Raw genomic sequence first — 17,748 nt, forward strand, 5'->3', positions numbered from 1 at the left:
ACAATGTCCAATGGTCATTAACACTAATGTAGTGTGACAACAGGAATATAGATCTCTGCTGTTGCTCTTTAACTGTCATTCTGTTCATTTTAGTCCTTTTCTTTTCCACTGTGTCATGGAACTTCAAATCAGAACTTATTTGGTGGGCCAAACTTAAAGGTCCAAATTTTAACCAGCATCTCATCGCTGAACAGTCAGAGATGTGTTTAGGGTGCCCAGGCTGCTGGACGGTCCAAATCAAGACACAGAACATGTCAATGAATTTTTTAAAATTTTATTCACTAGTTTACCTGGGAATAAGTTCTGTGACAGGAAGAATATAACGTTTTGGCTTGTATAGAACCTTACGGTTCCTTAAGGAACAATCTTAGAAAAAAGTTCCATATAGTACCTGTACCCTTAAGGATTCCTTAGTTTCTCTCTCTTGGAAAAATCTTAATGATTTTTAATAGAACCGCTTTAGGAGCTAGAAACCTTAAATAACTCCCTTAATCTTAAACTAATTAAATAAAATCATTGAGATTAGTTGTTTCCTTTTTCTAAGAGTGCAAATCCTACCTCTTGGCTTATTTCTTGTCATTCAACAAAGTCATTTATTTCTAGGCATTTTTCTGTTACAAATGCAGGAAATGTTTGATTAAAATCTTGCTCGTAAGATAACACCCTGTACTTTTGAGTGTGTGGAGATTTTCCCTAGCTGATATGGCGGTGACAGCGATCCGTTAGCGACTGCAGACAGCAGCAATCACTAGGACAAACAGATCACGTCAGTGGCACAGTGGGGCGTCCCGGAGGCCAGCAGGTCTGGATGTTATTGTTTTCAGAAGGAATCCTCGTGGTAGAAGGTGGCGGGGGTTAACCCTGGGTGACAGGGGCTTCATAAATCTTCTGCCGCCACTGGAAGTCCCCATGCGCTCAGGTTGGAGGGCGTACAAAAGAACTGAGCCGGTCAGGATGTAGAGTCTGGGCTTTGGACAAGTAAGGTATACCTCTGGGACACTGAAATAATATCAACAATCAGCCACTCTTCTGCATGAATGTGTGTGTGTGTATGTGCATGTATATATATATGTATATATATATATATATATATATATATATATATATATATATATATATATATGTGTGTGTGTATGTGTGTGTCTGAAACCTAGGCCAGCACAGTCTATGTAAGTCTCTGTAGACATTGTAGATAAGTCTGCTGGTCATATGCATGTGATTCCACAGTTACTTTTAAATGCAGAGATCTTGTTGATGTTGTCCAGATCACTACCTCAGTATCTCCTTCATAGCCTGGACAAGTAATACGATATAGAATTCTTTATTTCTTTATTGCTGCAGAAAGCTGATTAGAAGCTTTAATGTTACCAGATAACTTATATTTCAGAGAGAAGATGTAACTGTAAGTGGCAATCTGCGGAGTCCAAGCACCCTTTGCTCATCATCATCAAAAATCCACTTAGAGATTAGCACAAAGATGCAGAAAATTTCAGCTTGATTGGACTTATGGTTCCAGGGAAACAGTTATTTGAACTTAACCTTGCTCTCTATGGATGACCATGCTTTGCAGACGTAAACAGCTGTTTGAGGAAATTAAGCTCTGCTCTACCAGAATTGATTGGCATGTATTGGCCGTATTGTTTACAAATCTCAACATGCTTTGATAGTTATGGAGATTCAGACTCTGATGAGTGATTTGACACAAATTTTGTGAAAGAAAGAAGAAAAAGAATCCTGGTATAAACAATAATGTTCCAGCACTTTGATGCTTGGATCCCTAAATAATATGGGAAAAGAGAATATTGGGAAATAATTTTCAGTATTATTTTGAGGCCTACATCTGCAGAAATGAAAATTATTACCATTTCACATATTAACAAAAGGGACTATAGCAGGATAGTAAGAACATTTTGTGATCATGAGGCTTGAGATTTTTTAAGGAAAGTAAATTATTAGTATACAAATGTAACATGTTCTTTATAATAATGGATACTTTGGAGTAATTTTTGCAGTTCCTGTAAAATCTTGTAAAAAAAAAATATATATATATATATATATATATATATATATATATATATATATATATATATATATATATATAAACGACAATGGCTATTCATTTCATATTCATTTGGCCTAGCTACGTGGAAAAAAAATCGTTGAAAATCTAAACACACCTTTCAGGTTATTGCTTGGAAAATATTAAATTTGAAAGATACTTGATCCTACTCCATGGTTAAAGTATGTGTAGGACACATGATAACTAACTCCCTGTCCTTCTCAGAATCATATTTTTAGTCATAAGCAAGCTTTCAGCGATTTCACTGACAGCTCCTGCCCGGGACACAGGATATCACTGTAGTGCACGTGAAGCCTGCCGGGTACCAAGTGAAACTACTTAAAATAATCTCACAACACAAATCTCTGTAGGTAGGCCCTTTACCTTATTGTGTGTATGCTGGCAGTTTGAAATTTATCACACCTTTAAAACCGTCCTCAACGTCCAGCGGGTTCGCCTTGTAAGTGGAGACAGTGTGAAGTATTGCGGTGACAGGCGAGGGATTGGCTGGGCCAGCTGCCTGTTTGTGTTGGCATTTCTTATTAGCACTCAGCCTGTCCTCTTCAGCTTGCCTTTCACAGCCCATTGGCAGTGTGAGTGACGTGGCATGCAGTCTCTTGCCACTCTGGAGCAAAGCGCCTCATTTAGTGCACCGCTGCTGTGTAGGGTGGCGCTGTGGCAGACATGCTGGTGGTTTCTCACTGAAATCTCACAGCGGGTGTTCTTTATGCGAAACAGAACAAATGGTGTAGGGGAAATAGCAGGTTTTGGCTTTGTTTGTAAACCCTAAATGTTGGTCTTCTACAGACATGAATCCTAGTAATAAACTTGAAGGAATGTTCACTGGTCTATCTGAATTTATTATTATCATTTCTACAAAACAGTACTATACTTTAGTACATTTTTAAAGTGTACTATGAGTGCTGTGTTGGACTTACCCGTTATCACACTGAAGTGTTGTTTTTCCTCTTATACCACAACAATTTGCCAAAAATTGCAATTTTTCTTTATTCCTCAACATGTTGTTTTTATCCATTTATAGACACATTTCATGGCATGGAATGCTATAAACAATTGTTCCTTCACCACCCTCTCTTTTTGTCTCTCATGAAGTTAATAGAAAAAAAAAATAAAAAAAAACACCACAGCTTGGCATGTTACTGAGATAGCCTCTGTCCTGAAGACTTAACGATGGTGGAAAGCTTACTGACTTAATGACACTGGAGACTCCTTCCATAAATGTTAAATAAATGTCTTTTTACAGAAAACTGCAAAATTTCAATAGTTATGCTTTTTTATTTGTAAATAACATGCTTTTTAATCTGTTTATTATTAGGCTTAGATTATGTGGAGTGTGAATGAACATCCCGTTGATTGAGCTGTTACTATAGAAACAATAATGTATTAGAACTAGTACATTAATATGAACCTACAGTTTGAATTACAGCCAGAACTATTGTCAGAGCTACTGTTATAGAAAAATAATCAATACCTTTTGACCAATCACGGTCGAGAATTCAGCAGCACTGTGACATGAGTACATTTGCTACTTCGTATACTATCTGTGTACTAGTTCTAGACTTTGTTTGGAATAAAATGGGACAAAATGTATATTTGTAAGTAAACCTGTCACATGTGCTTGTTAATGACTGTACTTTACCTGAGTGTTAACTACATATTAGCTTGAAAGTGCACGTGGAAGTACACTTTAAGCTCACTGGGAAAAAAAAGTCTAAAATCTAGATAGTTTTCGCCCTATCATACAGTCTGGGAGGTATGATAGCAGCTTCTTCCAAGACACATACAGCCACCAATTCTATTAGTCTATTATATTCTATTCAATTCAGTTTAAAATAATAGAGACAAGCTGTACTTGGTATAGTTAAACTTGCACTTATAAAAACCCTAATAAATAATTTAATGTGAATATAAAGTAATTAGACCTAAATAGTTATTACACTCAAATATTTTTCATTAAAAGCCTGGCTCTAAAAACTGCTACTTCCTTGCTCCTGAGAGATTATCATTATGATAAACGTATGCATTATGATAAATAGAGAACATATGCAAGACGAAAAAAAATTGATTGTACAATGCTAGACGGCAGTGTGTGCAAGCCTGCGTTATGTTGAATGCACCTGTTGAGTTTGACAGTACTGTAAATGAGATAAAAGTGATAAAAAAAGATAAAATGTGATAAAGCACAAGAAAACATGCTTTTAACTTATTATTTAAAGCTCACCGAGTAGATAAAGAAAGTAAGTGTACAAACTTTGGTGTACAAATAATTTTCTGAGCAAATAATAATTTTCTGAAAGTAATAATAATAAGCTTAGTCTTTTGCCTACAGTGTCTGACTCTTAATACAGGATTCACGGTGATGATCTGTAATTCTCAGACTGAAGAGAAGAGAATCATACTGGAACAGTTTGGATGAGTTTATTATAGGTTTCTAGTAATAGCGTGTAGGAAATGACAGAAGTTTTCTCCTGTTCTGTAATCTGACTCTTTCAAGGGTCACAATAACAAGATTTAACAGATACAGTGGCTGTCATCATAGTGTATTCACCTTTGATCCTTTGGATTTTAACATCAAAACTTCAAGGGCACATGTTACATAAGCCTTAAATTAAGTGCAATTAAGGGAACGGCAATGCTGAGTCAACCCCATTACAGCCTCACAGGAATGGTGCTGTTTGCACCTGGGTAAAATAGCAGTGTGTGCTAAACAGTTCAGCCCAAAAAAACTTTGCACAAACATAACACAACTGACATATTTAGCAACATTAGCTAAGCTATTTACATACTGCACTGCACTAATGTTGGCAGCTAAGTAGTTAGCTCAGCTAATGTTACTTCTTTAGCTTTTCTTTATACCAAATCTGGGTTAACTGTAGTAACCACTGTTTCGTTAGCATGGTAAAATCATGCTTTATTTATACTTTAGTGCATCCTAAAGTGTACTATGGGTGCATTAATTACACAGTACATTGAACTTTAGTACTTGATATACTATTTGTCTACTAGTTCTAGTTCTTGTTTGTCATGTACTTGAAAGTTAATGACTTTAAGCTCCCTAAAACAATTCTGAAATTTAGTTAGTTCTCATCCTATCTATCATATGAAGGTTATCAATCTGGGACGGTGATGGTACTTCTTAAAAAACATGGAAAGCCACCACATCTTACTGAGAAAGGAAGGAGCTTTTTGTAAGGAGCAGCATGATTTAGTTTAAGATAGGATTAGAGCAATACTGATTATTTTTGGGTACCTCGTGCTTGATTTTAATTACAAAATATAGTGTACTGTAGAAAAAAAAACCCTGCTGCTCTGGTTACCATGAAATCCCATAATATGCCCATTGTGAAACATAGTGAAATTTCTTAAGAGTTACATTGGGCTCACTATTATATTGTATAAAGCAGGAGCCAAGTCTGAAAGCATGCTACCTAATATTGGATTCTTATTTTGAGTAAACCAGTAGTCAAGTTTGTCAAAATCAACCTAGCTAACTTTAGGATATTATATTTTGTAATCCAGTGGGCAAGTAAGCTAGATAACATTAGAACATTATATTGTGTAAGTTTAAAAGAAACCGAGATAACAGTGGGATATTATATTGTGTAAACCAGTAACTGTGTTCGAGAGTATGCTAGTTAGAATTAGAATATTGTGTAAACCAGTAGTCTGCTTTGCTGGTTGTGTAAACCAGTAGCCAAGTTTGAAAGCAAGTTAGCTACCAGTAGGCCAAGTAATACATAATTAAAGATAATTGGCCAATAATTGGTTGTTATTGGTATTGACTACATTGGCTACAAATAATATACATTTCCATTGTAAACTAGCTGCAAATATCCTCAATCTTAATTTAATAATGGTAATACAGCACACAGGTTTTGTGAGATAATAATGTAATAATAGCGTAAATTATACCCATAAGCACTTTTCGAGTTACACAAGGACACTTTACAAAAACACAGAGGAAAAACACAATAAAAAACTCAAACTCTTGGAAACTATGTGGCTGCAAAACTAAACATTTTCTGTTGCAAAATATCACTTTGCAGTTTTCATGACTATTATTTTTATTGGGCCATTTAGAAATCCATGCAGTGGTATGCAGTTTACATGCTTGCCCTCACTGTCAGAGAAAAGAAAGAGGAAAGAGGCAGTGTAAATGCGCAGGCCTCGGTGCTCAGATTCGGTGGGAAACGCTTTTCTGTGGCATGGGTTCTCATCATTAAAGCGCTTCCCCTCTGAATACAGGCTGCCAAACTATGCAGCGTCCAGCCGAGCCCTGCTCACAAGGACACAGATTGCAATGAGGCCTAGCTGTACACACTTCCTACCAGTGACACCCAGCATCAATCTTCTTCTCTTCCACCCCGTGAGGGGAAACCGAGGACTCGTACACTATCAAACAATGGCTGGATTATTTGCCAGTGTGTACTTTTGTTATAGCACATTCATCTGACACATGACAGAAGCAGGAGGTGGAAAGTATAATGTAATAGCTTTTGATTAGTCTGTCACTTTGTTAATGACTTGGCGTGCTAGATGAGTGCAGTACATATTCGTCAACATGACTAGGACCAGGTGTAATGATCATTCAGCATTTTAGGAGGAAATCAGTGCAATCAATCAAAACACTCAACGCTGTAGACAGTGCCAAAATTTTCACCAGCGTTTTTTTAAAATCCACATTACACTTCCATATCATTTTAGTGAAACACACAGACACAAACTCATGATCTTGAAGCTCCACATGTAGCCTTGACTAGAGGCCTGGTGGCTCGGCATCAATGGCCTGATGAAATTTTCTGAATGGAAACTGTGCTGCTCTCCCCAGAGCTCATGCACTCCGGCTGCTCGTCTTGGCTTCGTCCAGGTGATTTTGACATCTTGGCTCAGTGCCGCTGGCTGCTGGAGGGCAGAAGGAGAGGAGAGAGTTATTCTTACGTCCTCACAACTCTGTTTGTTCAGCTGGCGTGCAGGGAATTCTACCGGCTCACCTTTTCGATGGAGCTTACGTTGAAGCAGAGCTTCTCATGTCTTATTCTGACAGTGTTAATACTGAAGATGATATTTAAAATGTGTTAGACATCGACAATATTACATATACTTTTTCCGAGGCCGTGTGTTAATATTTTGTCCTGGTAGAGCTGGTGCTAGAAAAGTTCCAAGTAATTCAAATATAGTTACTGAATCATGCTGGTAAAAAGTGTTCATCCTCCAATGTAGCACAATGTCTTATTTTAAATAGAAAACACAGGGAGAATGTAAAAGGACTGAACTGACAACAGCTACCATGAACACTAGCGCTTGTAAACTAACTGGGTCCACATCATGTCAGAATTACAGTCATTACGTGTTTCTGTAACTGTCTAAAACAACAATGGGTGACTTCACATGATATACAAACAACTAAAAAAATGGTAGCAACTTCATTTAAGTAAACAGAGTACTATCCCAGGACTTAACTTAATTTAAAGGTAGAGTCAGTGATTTTAGTGATAGTTAATGTTTTGAAAGTAAAACCTCTGAAGCCTCTGAAGCCACACCCTGAAAACACACGAGGTGGAACTTTCTGAATTAATGGGCAAGTAGAGACACCTCCTTCTCCTGAATGACTGGATGTTGGTGGTCCACATTATTTCATTCATTCATCTTCAGTAACTGCTTTGTCCTGGTCAGAGGTTTGGTGGATCTGGAGCCTATCCCAGGAACGCTAGGCATGAGGCAGAAATACAGCCTACATGGGAGACCAGACGATCACAGGGCACCATGCACACACATTCACACAGGGGCAATTTTAGGATAGCTAATTCAACACTGGCATGTTTTTGCAACATGTAAGGAAACCTGAAGAACCCAGAGGAAACCAGTGTGGACATGGAGAGAGCACACAAAAGTCCACACAGACAGTAACCTGAGCTCAGGATCGAAACAGGGACCCTGGAGCTGTGTGGTGGAAAAGCTATTCACTGTGCCAGCCTCTTTCTTGTGTCAGTGATTGTTTGATTTTTTTGCAAGTTTTCCTGACAGTAAGTAAACCAGACATTGTGACATGAACATAAATAAAGTCCAGGTGTATACTAAACCTTACGCCAAGTTTCATCTAGTATCCATAAGGATTCTTTGCTTTAACCCACTCTGGAAACAGAACCCATACATGCCGCATCATCACAGGGATCAGTGTATCTATTTGGGCATTGTGTGAATTGCCATAGAAATAACTCATTTCTGAATGGGACGAGATGAACAGCTTAAAGTGGAATCTCCAAAACATTTTGATTATTATAATTCTGCAAGACTTACTATTATTTGGAAAGAGTTGCAGTTACAGTATGCATTCACAAAGTTCTTTCACAAGGATACGTCTTTGATCTTTTTAGTTTTAGCACAAGAATAATTTAATTTCAGTTAAATGTCTTTTTACAGCCCATTGTGCAGTGTTTAAGCATCGCAGAGCTGTCTGGGTGGTCTGGGGACAGCTCATAAGAGCCTGTGAAACTTAGCAGGCATGATTCTGTGGATCCAAGAATGAGGGCCAAATCACAGAGATTAATGTTGCGGAAACCACTACAAAATGGCGAATCTAAACTGGTGTGTTGCAACTGAGCACTAGCTTTTGTACCCTTCACCAAGCCTTATTACATTGCAGTGGCAAGAATAAGAACTGGATCATTTTACTCTTTCACCCAACCAGCAGCAAAGACAGAGGTCATAGTTTCTATCCAAAGCAAACACAAAAGTAGAAGTGGATGTAGTTTGACTTTGATTTTTCTCTCCTCTGTCATTCACAGTTAGGTGTTCTGATACGTGTTTGGTGAAAATGTATAATTTTGTGTGTGTGTGTGTGTGTGTGTGTGTGTGTTTTGTAGAGCTTAATATCCTGTGGGCTGCTCATCAAGTTCATCACAGCTCTGAGTACTACAACCTGACCACAGCGCTCCGGCAGTCTGTAACACAGCAGTTTGCTTCATGGGTAATAATTACCTTCTGTTAGAGACTCTCCTTTAGAGCCCATTGCAGTGTCCGAATTTGTTCCCTATTTACTATATAGTGGACTGTATGGGGTACAGTCATTTAGTAGTTTTGTCTGCATCATATTCCCCCAATAGTGCACTATATTATTAGTCCATCATAAATCCAGTGTATAACTGATGCACACTACTTCTGCACTAAGTTCAGTGCATAGCAGTTTCTTTCAGCTCAGAATTTATGTATCAGAATGGACACCTGTGCAACTAAGTTTGTATATAAATGTAAATAAAAATGTTGTTTAATGACCATTAAGCTAACAGGTACTTGATCATGCTGTATTTAATACAGGTTTAATACTGATTAAAGTATTAAAGGTTCAAGGTTCAACATATTGTGCATTCTATGCTCACCATGGTTGTAAAGAGTGGTTATTTGAGTTAATGTAGCCTTCTTGTAGCTCAAAACAGTCTGGTCTTTCTGCTCACCTCTCCAATCAACAAGTTGTTTCCACCCGCTGAAATGTTTTTTTTTTTGTTTTTCGCACCACTCTGTGTTGCTTGTTGCACGCGAACACCCGAAAAGATCATCAGTTTCTGAAATATTCTTTCTTTCTCTTTACGTGACATTGATTTCCACTGCCCTCTATATATTTATTTTTTTCAAAATAAATATATTTATTTCAAACCAAATGTCCCCTCTTAAGTTGTTTATCTGCATGTCTGACTCTGTCAACTGCACTTTGACCTCTAAAAATATACAGGGTGCAACATTATCAGGGATGTCCTTAGTCCAAATCATGAGCCTCACATACATGATCATGTGGAAACATATAAATATAATTTAATTAAATTTAGCGATTTTGGACTGACTATGTTTTACAAAGTTTTACAAAGTTTTACAAAGAAAAGTAAAATCTGTGTTAAATCTGTGAGGATGTATTGGCAGAGTGTATACTGGTCCTCAGGTTCAGAAGGTTGAAGATTTTTATTTTATTAGTTTTGTAATAATGTATGTAATGTGCTGATTGTGTGTTCTCAGGTGTTCTACCTCCCCATGGCATTAATAGTTCCACCGTCGATCTTTGCTGTACACATTCAGTTTAACTTGCTCTACCAGTTTTGGATCCACACTGAGGTAAAGTGTTAATCTCTTCATCAATCATATTTAAGACTTCAGCTTGGTGTATTTTCAACAAGTAGCCCCATGATATAGTATAGTCCCAGTGAAAAAGACATACGATCAAGGATTGAGGCTAATTCTGACGATTTACTTTAACCATCTCAGCGCTTCATCCACCACAAAATACCTACTTTATGTATCACTTTCCAGGTTTAAAACTCCAGACCTATGGTCAATAAGAAATAATGAGCTTTTATGAAATATTCCAAACAGAAGCATAACCATACCCTTGCCATTTGAGCGAACATTGGCCCGTAGGTTTTACAGTTTGGGGGAGTCATTTGGGGAGTCGTTTAACAGGAATGGATTTGGAATCATTTCCATCTTTTAGAGCGCCATTAGTGAAAACAGTCTTCACATCCGCAAGTTCCTGAAGGATATAATTTATGCCTGTTTTATGAGCTTTTTTGATGTTATGTAATTTATTGGCATGAAATTCCCAGGCATAATCCAGCGTTAAAGCCCCGGCTAAGCGGCAAGCAACCTTTTTCATTCAAGACGAAATTCAGCTGGAGCCAGACCAGTCATTATAGAGAAATAATGACCCACTGAAAAATCATGTTCGCTCTCACAATCCCCGGCTAAATCGAGACCTCAGCAGGTTTACATTTATCCATCAAAATCATTATTTCCTTCAAACACCTGAGGGCAAACTAAACACCTGTGTAATGTATAACTTTAGTAACTTTAGAGATCGAGTTAAAATGGATTGGTGTGGTGGGAAATTAAGGTATGTGTGTGTATGTGCGTGTGTGTGTGTGTGTGTACGTACACGTGCATGCACGTGTGTGTGTTCATGTGTGTTTGTATGTGTGGTGTGTGTGCTTGTGTTTGCAGGAGTGTGTGTGCATGTGTGTGTATATACGTATATGTGTGTGAAGGGGAACTTATCAGCTTTTTGGACTCTTTTTAAGGCCATTGTAATTCCCTCCAACTTTTGTGTTTGCTTTACTTCTAATCTATATTGTTCTTTCCTTGTGGAAATCTGGCTACTTCTCTCTTTCCTTAGTTACCGGAGCTTCGAGCGAGCTCATCAGACAAGAAAACACATAATATTAATGATGTTTCATGTCAGAATCCATTAGCAAACATGTGAACCATGCAAGCATTTGGGTCCTGCACAATTCCTCCTCAGTATTATTGGCCAAAACAAAGACAAGGCAATCAATAGGAGAGATTAATCACATATGTGAGGCTAAAACTCAGACTCAGTTTACATCTCTGTTTAGCAACAGCTGGCACTGCACGATACCCCCAGGCTGGATGGTTTTTTTTTTTTTAGTCACTTGATTACATGACACTAAACAATCACATTCTAGAGGCACTGTTTATTAATATATGACACACAAAACTATTTTAAAAGTGCTTTTTTCATTAGTTCGTCAGGGATCTTGGTCCTCTGGAGTGGATCCTAAACACTCCGAGTCATCACAGAGTTCATCATGGTGAGTAACACCCACAGTAGAGCACTTTTAAATATATAATTTTGCATGAACGTTTTAAATTTTGCAATTCCAAGCAAAATGTATACCAAACAATGTTGGTTTTAAGGCTTTGCTCCTCATTTGTTCTGTTTGCATCATGGTGCAGGGAGAAACCGCTACTGTATTGATAAGAATTATGGAGGAACTCTCATTATTTGGGACCGGATGTTTGGTAAGAGTGTGTGTGCAGTAGAGCAGAGGGCTTTAGTCTTATTTTAGAATATACGAGTATACAGTAGAATGAAATAGTGTACTGCAAGGCCTTGTGGTGCTGAATATTATAGGAAACTGACAACAGTGTGGTACAAGATAATCACCAGACAACATGTAGTGCAAATTAGAAAAGTTACAGTGCAAATAGACAAGACACGAGACAATAAATACAATAAAGAGGATATGGATACAGTATGACGCAATAAATACAACACAACAGTGTAACAAACAGTACATACAGTAAACAGCAACACAGTGTGTGTGTGTGTGTGTGTGTGTGTGTGTGTCATGGGGCATGTATTTAGCTTTTAGAGACCAAAATTTGCAGACATGACCAGGTTGATATTGTAAGGAAGAAAATGCAACTTAAAAAAGAGCTAAGAATTAAACAGAATTCGACATAGAATTCTTAAGCTACTGTAATACACAAGTCAAAGTGTCTGTGTGTGCAGTACAAAAAAAATTAAATAAAATATTATAGCATTTGCCTTTCATACATGTTTAAAGCAGTATATGCGAGTGAAGTATTTATCAGTGTGTTATCAATGTTCTCTTGTAGGAACCTTTGCTCCAGAAGATGATAAAGTCATCTATGGACTCACGCACCCCATCAACACCTTTGACATTCTGTCTGTTGAGGTATGTTAGCCACAAATATATCTTTATAGACATCATTTTTGAATTCGTGCCCTGTTTTCTGTGAGCCACATGAGTTCTCGCCCAGAGTTCGAGCTCCGAGTTTCAGAGTGCTATGTTGAATGTAAATATGAGCTGTGAGTTCTCCGCTGCTTTTTCTCCTCACGTTTCCCCACCAGTGGAAAAGCCACACCATAACCATAACATTAGTAGTGCACTTTAAACAAGAGAGACGAGAGTGTAGGCAAGAAACCATGTGCAAGTTGCCTTTGATTATTTTCTCTGCACTTTCCCTTGGAAGCGAATGACAAACGCAATCTTATCTGTGGCATGAAACACTTAGACACTGGATTCGATGTCAAACGAAATAACAGTAGTGTTTCTCATACATTTTTTGTTTGAAGAACCTAATAACCCTTGGCTATAACTCACTCATTGACACCACATTTCACTCAGGGGGCTTTACTACTCCACCTAAACTAATACAATTGACTAATACAAGCCTCCACCCAATTTCAGCATTGCTAGAAAAATATATGCTGTTAACAGATTTGAAACATATATGTTTTTCTAGTATTATACTCCACAGTGCTAAGGTAACTGCAGACTTTCTGTATGCTTTGTTTTTAACTGTTGCTGATGACGTACTTGAGGAGGACTATCAGCAAAGCTGTTTAACTTTGTATAGTCAGATAATATGGACTTTGATAAAGGACTTTGACATGGAGACTGTCAAGTGCAAAACTTTGCATCCATTGCTTCTGAGTGAGAAAAAAAAATGTAGGAGAACCATATACAATTTTATACACATTATTAGAATATTTTTATATCATATTCAGAAAAGCAATTGCAGGACAGAAAAAGGAATTTTTAGGATCTTTAGCACCAGGTAAAAATAATCACAAAATAAAATGCACAATATAAGAGCTACCTGCATTTCAACACTGCTCTAAGACCTGAACAGTTTCCAGAACAAAAAAGAATAAACATAAATTTCAGTATTAGTGAGCCATAAGTAATGTTAGGACAGTAAGTCAACACATGTATTAATGGACATTTGTTTAAATGAATAAGATATACCTGCATTGACTAATGTTTAATCAATCTAATATGCAGTAATATACAGTAAGTCTACATACATGAGCAAAAATAAATAAATAAATAAATAACAGCATGTTCTTAAATGTTGAAAAAGTATTGAATTTCTTTAGGTGTAAATATTAAAACTTTTAGCTTCACTTTTGAATTTGGTAACTTAAAAAAAAAACCAAACACATTAAAGTTTGTGATCATGTTGGTGTTATCAATAACTCTACTTTAATAGTTTTTTCACTGCATACTTTTTTTTTTTTTACTTCTACTCAGTTATTTGGACTCCTTTTTACTTTTACTTTGAGTCAATATTTTATTAAAGTACTTGAACAGAGTTTTCTGGTAAATCCACTTCTGTTCTTTACTAGTAGCAACAATAAGCAGAATACTGCCAAAATGTGATTTCTTGCAGTTATGAGATTACTTTGCTCATGTAAACAAACTCACGATGAGTTTTTGTTGCACAAATGCCCCTGTGTAATGGGTTTTTCAAATTACGAGGTTTTGTTTTTGCTCTGTTTTCTTTCTGAAGTTTGAGTACTATGTATACCTGTGGCAGCAGTTCATCAATGCTGATGGTATTACACACAAGCTGTCTGTAATCTTTAATGGACCAGGCTGGACACCGGGCAAACCGAGGCTAGGAGATCCCGAAGATCTACCCGAGGTTGGAGACATCTCTGTTTTCTCTCACTTCCTATATCTCTAATTATTTAATAAGGTTTTAATTCTAACAACCTCTACAAGCCCATAATTTATTTAATGATGGACAATACCCATAGGAGAAAGTTCTGAATGTAATCCCCTTCCCAGTGTAGTATGGGTTGTGAAGTAACTTAGCTTATATCATGGTCAGAAGGTGTTGATTAATTTTCTGTAACAACGGCTCCGACAAAAGTTCTGGCTACAAGGCAAAACGCAGGTTTATATTAATGTGCTTCTTCTATTGTTTCTGTAGTAACAACTTCCACAGGTACTTGTATGGTGAATGCTCCATTAAAACATACAGTGATTAACATACGTGTAATTGCTGATATGGTGAAGCCTTCTCTATAGAAGGAGTCTTCAGTGTCAGCACTTTGTAAAGCTGAAACGGGAATTTTTTGACATGGGACAGCCTTCAAGACAGAGGATTTTGTGCTTTAAGGTTTCTCAGTTCAAGACAAGCTTAATTTTTTTACTTCAAGAGTGACTATTTATAGATCCTATAACATCATTTATAACAGGAACTAACTTGTTTCATGGATGGTCCACAACATTAAGTGTAACTATAAACAGATAAAATATGTAATTCTTTAAAAATAAAAAAATGGTTTCATTGGAAATTGCTCTGGTATAAGGGGAATACTTCGGGAAGTGCTGTTACTGGAAAATAGGATGGTAATAGTAGCACAGCTATGCAGCATGTCGGGCCGTAGTACACTAGCCTGTTGTTGATTATTTAACTTCCCGTTGTTTTTATTCCTGGCTTCATTACTGCTGAAGGACAGATTGGTGGTGAATTTGATCTTAAATTTATATGTGAAATCTTGTTATTCTTGAACGTTTATATCTTGTTTGCCATCCACTGCATACAATTTCAGTGACAGAAGTCTTGACAATGACTCTTAATATAAAATGACACATTTTACAAGTACAGCCCAGTGCCAAAAACAGTCTCACATGCTTTTGAAGCACAATAAGCTCAATTTTCACATGTCTTTAAAAGCCAGGCCCACGACATGGGATTGAAGTCTCTCCATCAGGAGCTGCAGCGGTTTGCTTTGAAACGGCGATGTGTGTGTGGCACATTTTTAGCCACTCTTACTTCACACATGAAACAAAGCCTCTTTTTTCCCCCACACTGCAATTAAAGCGGCCCTAAAGAGAGCCTGGTGATGGAGAGCATGTGGCGAGTGCTGGAGTCTGACTGAAATACCTTGAAAGGTGCTGGACTGGGAGAGCTGGGCTGTGCCTGTTCATACTCCTGCGCAGGAGGGAGGGTTGTGCTGGAGGAGTTGAGTTTTGAGGGAAAACAGAGCGGTGGACTGCTGGAGCCAGTAGGTCAAACCCACATGCGACTGCACATGAGAGAGTCTTAAGGATTCATAAAAATGAATTGAAGGTCATCATTATTCACCACACATTCAAAATACATTGATGGCATAATGTATTAAAAACATATGATAGTGTATAAAAGTTTTACATTGCTTTATTGTTTTATAAAAAATATGCCATTAAAATATGCTCAAATATCTGAATGTAATTTTAACACACTTCATTTACTTCAACTCAGAGTTAAATGGTGTTGTCTAGTAAGAACTTGATTAATATGCTTCTCTATCTGCAGTTAGTAAATAAAAATCTTTTTAATCTATATTAGAGGCAATCGATGTACTCCTGTTTGATAATTAACAAATCAAGACAGGAGTGTGCTGTTATAGAAAAATTCTCCATGACAGGAGTGTGATGTGACTCAGAGTTACTGTTACCTCCCCAGAGTGGATTATTTTCCTATAAACAGCATGTCCCAAAGTTTTATTCCTCTTATATCACAGCTATTTGCCAATAATTACAATTTTTAATTTATTAATAAATGACCTGTCTCAGTTTTTAACTATTTATAGCTACATTTGATGTTATAGAATATCTGCGAGACTAGTTATAATAACTTATAGCAGCTATAAACCATCGTTCCCTCACCAGACTCTCTTTGTTCTCTCGCTTAGAGTTAATAAGATTAAAAAAAAAATCAGAGCTTGTGATGTTCCTGAGAAACCAGAAAGCACAATGTCTTCTGTCCTGAAGACTTTCCCATGATGGAAAACTTACTGATTGCAATAAAGAGCTGACAGTGGCGACTCCGTCCATAAACATTAGATAACCATATCCTATCAGACAACTTTTTCTTTGTTAAGTAGCATCACATTTTGTTAATCTGTTTATTCTAGTATATAAGAAAGTTTTTGTTCCTGGGTATTAAGTGTTATTTTCTAATTGCTTATGCCTCAAAAGTATAGAAAATGGATATTAATCCGCTCAAACTTAGCTTTTGTCACCAGGACATTGGTATTTTGAAATTTACCTATTTTCATAGAGAAAAATGGGCGAATGTGCATCTTTCCGTTCACATAAAGTCAGAAAATACCAGCATATGAATCAAAATTAACAAGTATTTATACTAAAGTTATACAAAAATGACACACGAAAGATTTAGAAATGAGGAGTTATACAAAAATGACACACGAAAGATTTAGAAGTGAGGAGTTATACAAAAATGACCACGAAAGATTTAGAAGTGAGTAGTTTTTGAGATTTATGATTACAGTGTAAATCGCTTTCACGAAGCAGCCCTCAAGTGTAGTCTCCCATCATGTTTTCATTATATAGTACTTGGTAGCAGCGTACAAAGTCCAGTATATCCTGGTATATCCAAGTCCAGTATATTCTGGTCCTCTGAGTATGCTCCCATGTTCTGCTTGAATTTATCAAGATGAGCATTAAGGATATGGATTTTGACATCCTGTAGCCCATTGTGCAGAGTTCTTCACCAGAGTCTCAACCAGCTCCACATAGTTTTTGGTTTTGTGATTGCCCAGAAAAACTGTTCCAAGCCACTTTCTCCTTCCTACTGAGCTTCTTGGGGAATTCCTTGCATTCAAAGATCTTCTTTATCTGTGGTCCGACGAAGACACCAGCTTGACATTTGCCTCATACAGCTTAAGAAATAAGTCTTGAAGGCCCTGACTCCTTATCTAGAGCTGTGACAAATTGTTTCATAAGGCCCAATTTGATGCGCGGTGGTGGCATCAGCACCTTCCGGGGGTCCACCAATGGCTCCCGCTTGATGTTGTTCCTCTCCACAGCAAACCCGGTCCACTGTGGCCAGTCCTGCCTTTAGTAGTACACTTTGGTTTCCCTGCTGTACCAAAGACAAAGATAGCAGCACAACTTGGTAAAACCTCCTGGGAGATCGATCAGGAGTCTCCGATGACCATCTCAGCCATAATCATCATACTTCAAGGCATCCAGCAATATCTTGACACTGTTGTAATCGTCTTTGAGGTGAGAAAAAAACAAAAAATTTTTTAAATTTACCTGTTTTTTCTGACTTTATGT

General features: G+C 37.3%; 1 protein-coding gene across 1 annotated transcript in view; it reads left to right on the forward strand.

Annotated features, from left to right (window-relative positions):
• The window catches only part of agmo (alkylglycerol monooxygenase), a 48,660-nt gene that overhangs the window by 13,204 nt on the left and 17,708 nt on the right, over positions 1-17,748 (forward strand). The window contains exons 4-9 of the mRNA XM_026934556.3: positions 8,944-9,047; positions 10,085-10,180; positions 11,604-11,670; positions 11,816-11,881; positions 12,482-12,561; positions 14,183-14,317. Of these exons, the coding sequence (XP_026790357.3) occupies positions 8,944-9,047; positions 10,085-10,180; positions 11,604-11,670; positions 11,816-11,881; positions 12,482-12,561; positions 14,183-14,317 (548 nt within the window). The remainder of the gene's footprint in view (positions 1-8,943; positions 9,048-10,084; positions 10,181-11,603; positions 11,671-11,815; positions 11,882-12,481; positions 12,562-14,182; positions 14,318-17,748) is intronic.

The sequence above is a fragment of the Pangasianodon hypophthalmus genome, chromosome 14 (assembly GCF_027358585.1).
Source record: "Pangasianodon hypophthalmus isolate fPanHyp1 chromosome 14, fPanHyp1.pri, whole genome shotgun sequence".
NCBI classification, from domain to species: domain Eukaryota; kingdom Metazoa; phylum Chordata; class Actinopteri; order Siluriformes; family Pangasiidae; genus Pangasianodon; species Pangasianodon hypophthalmus.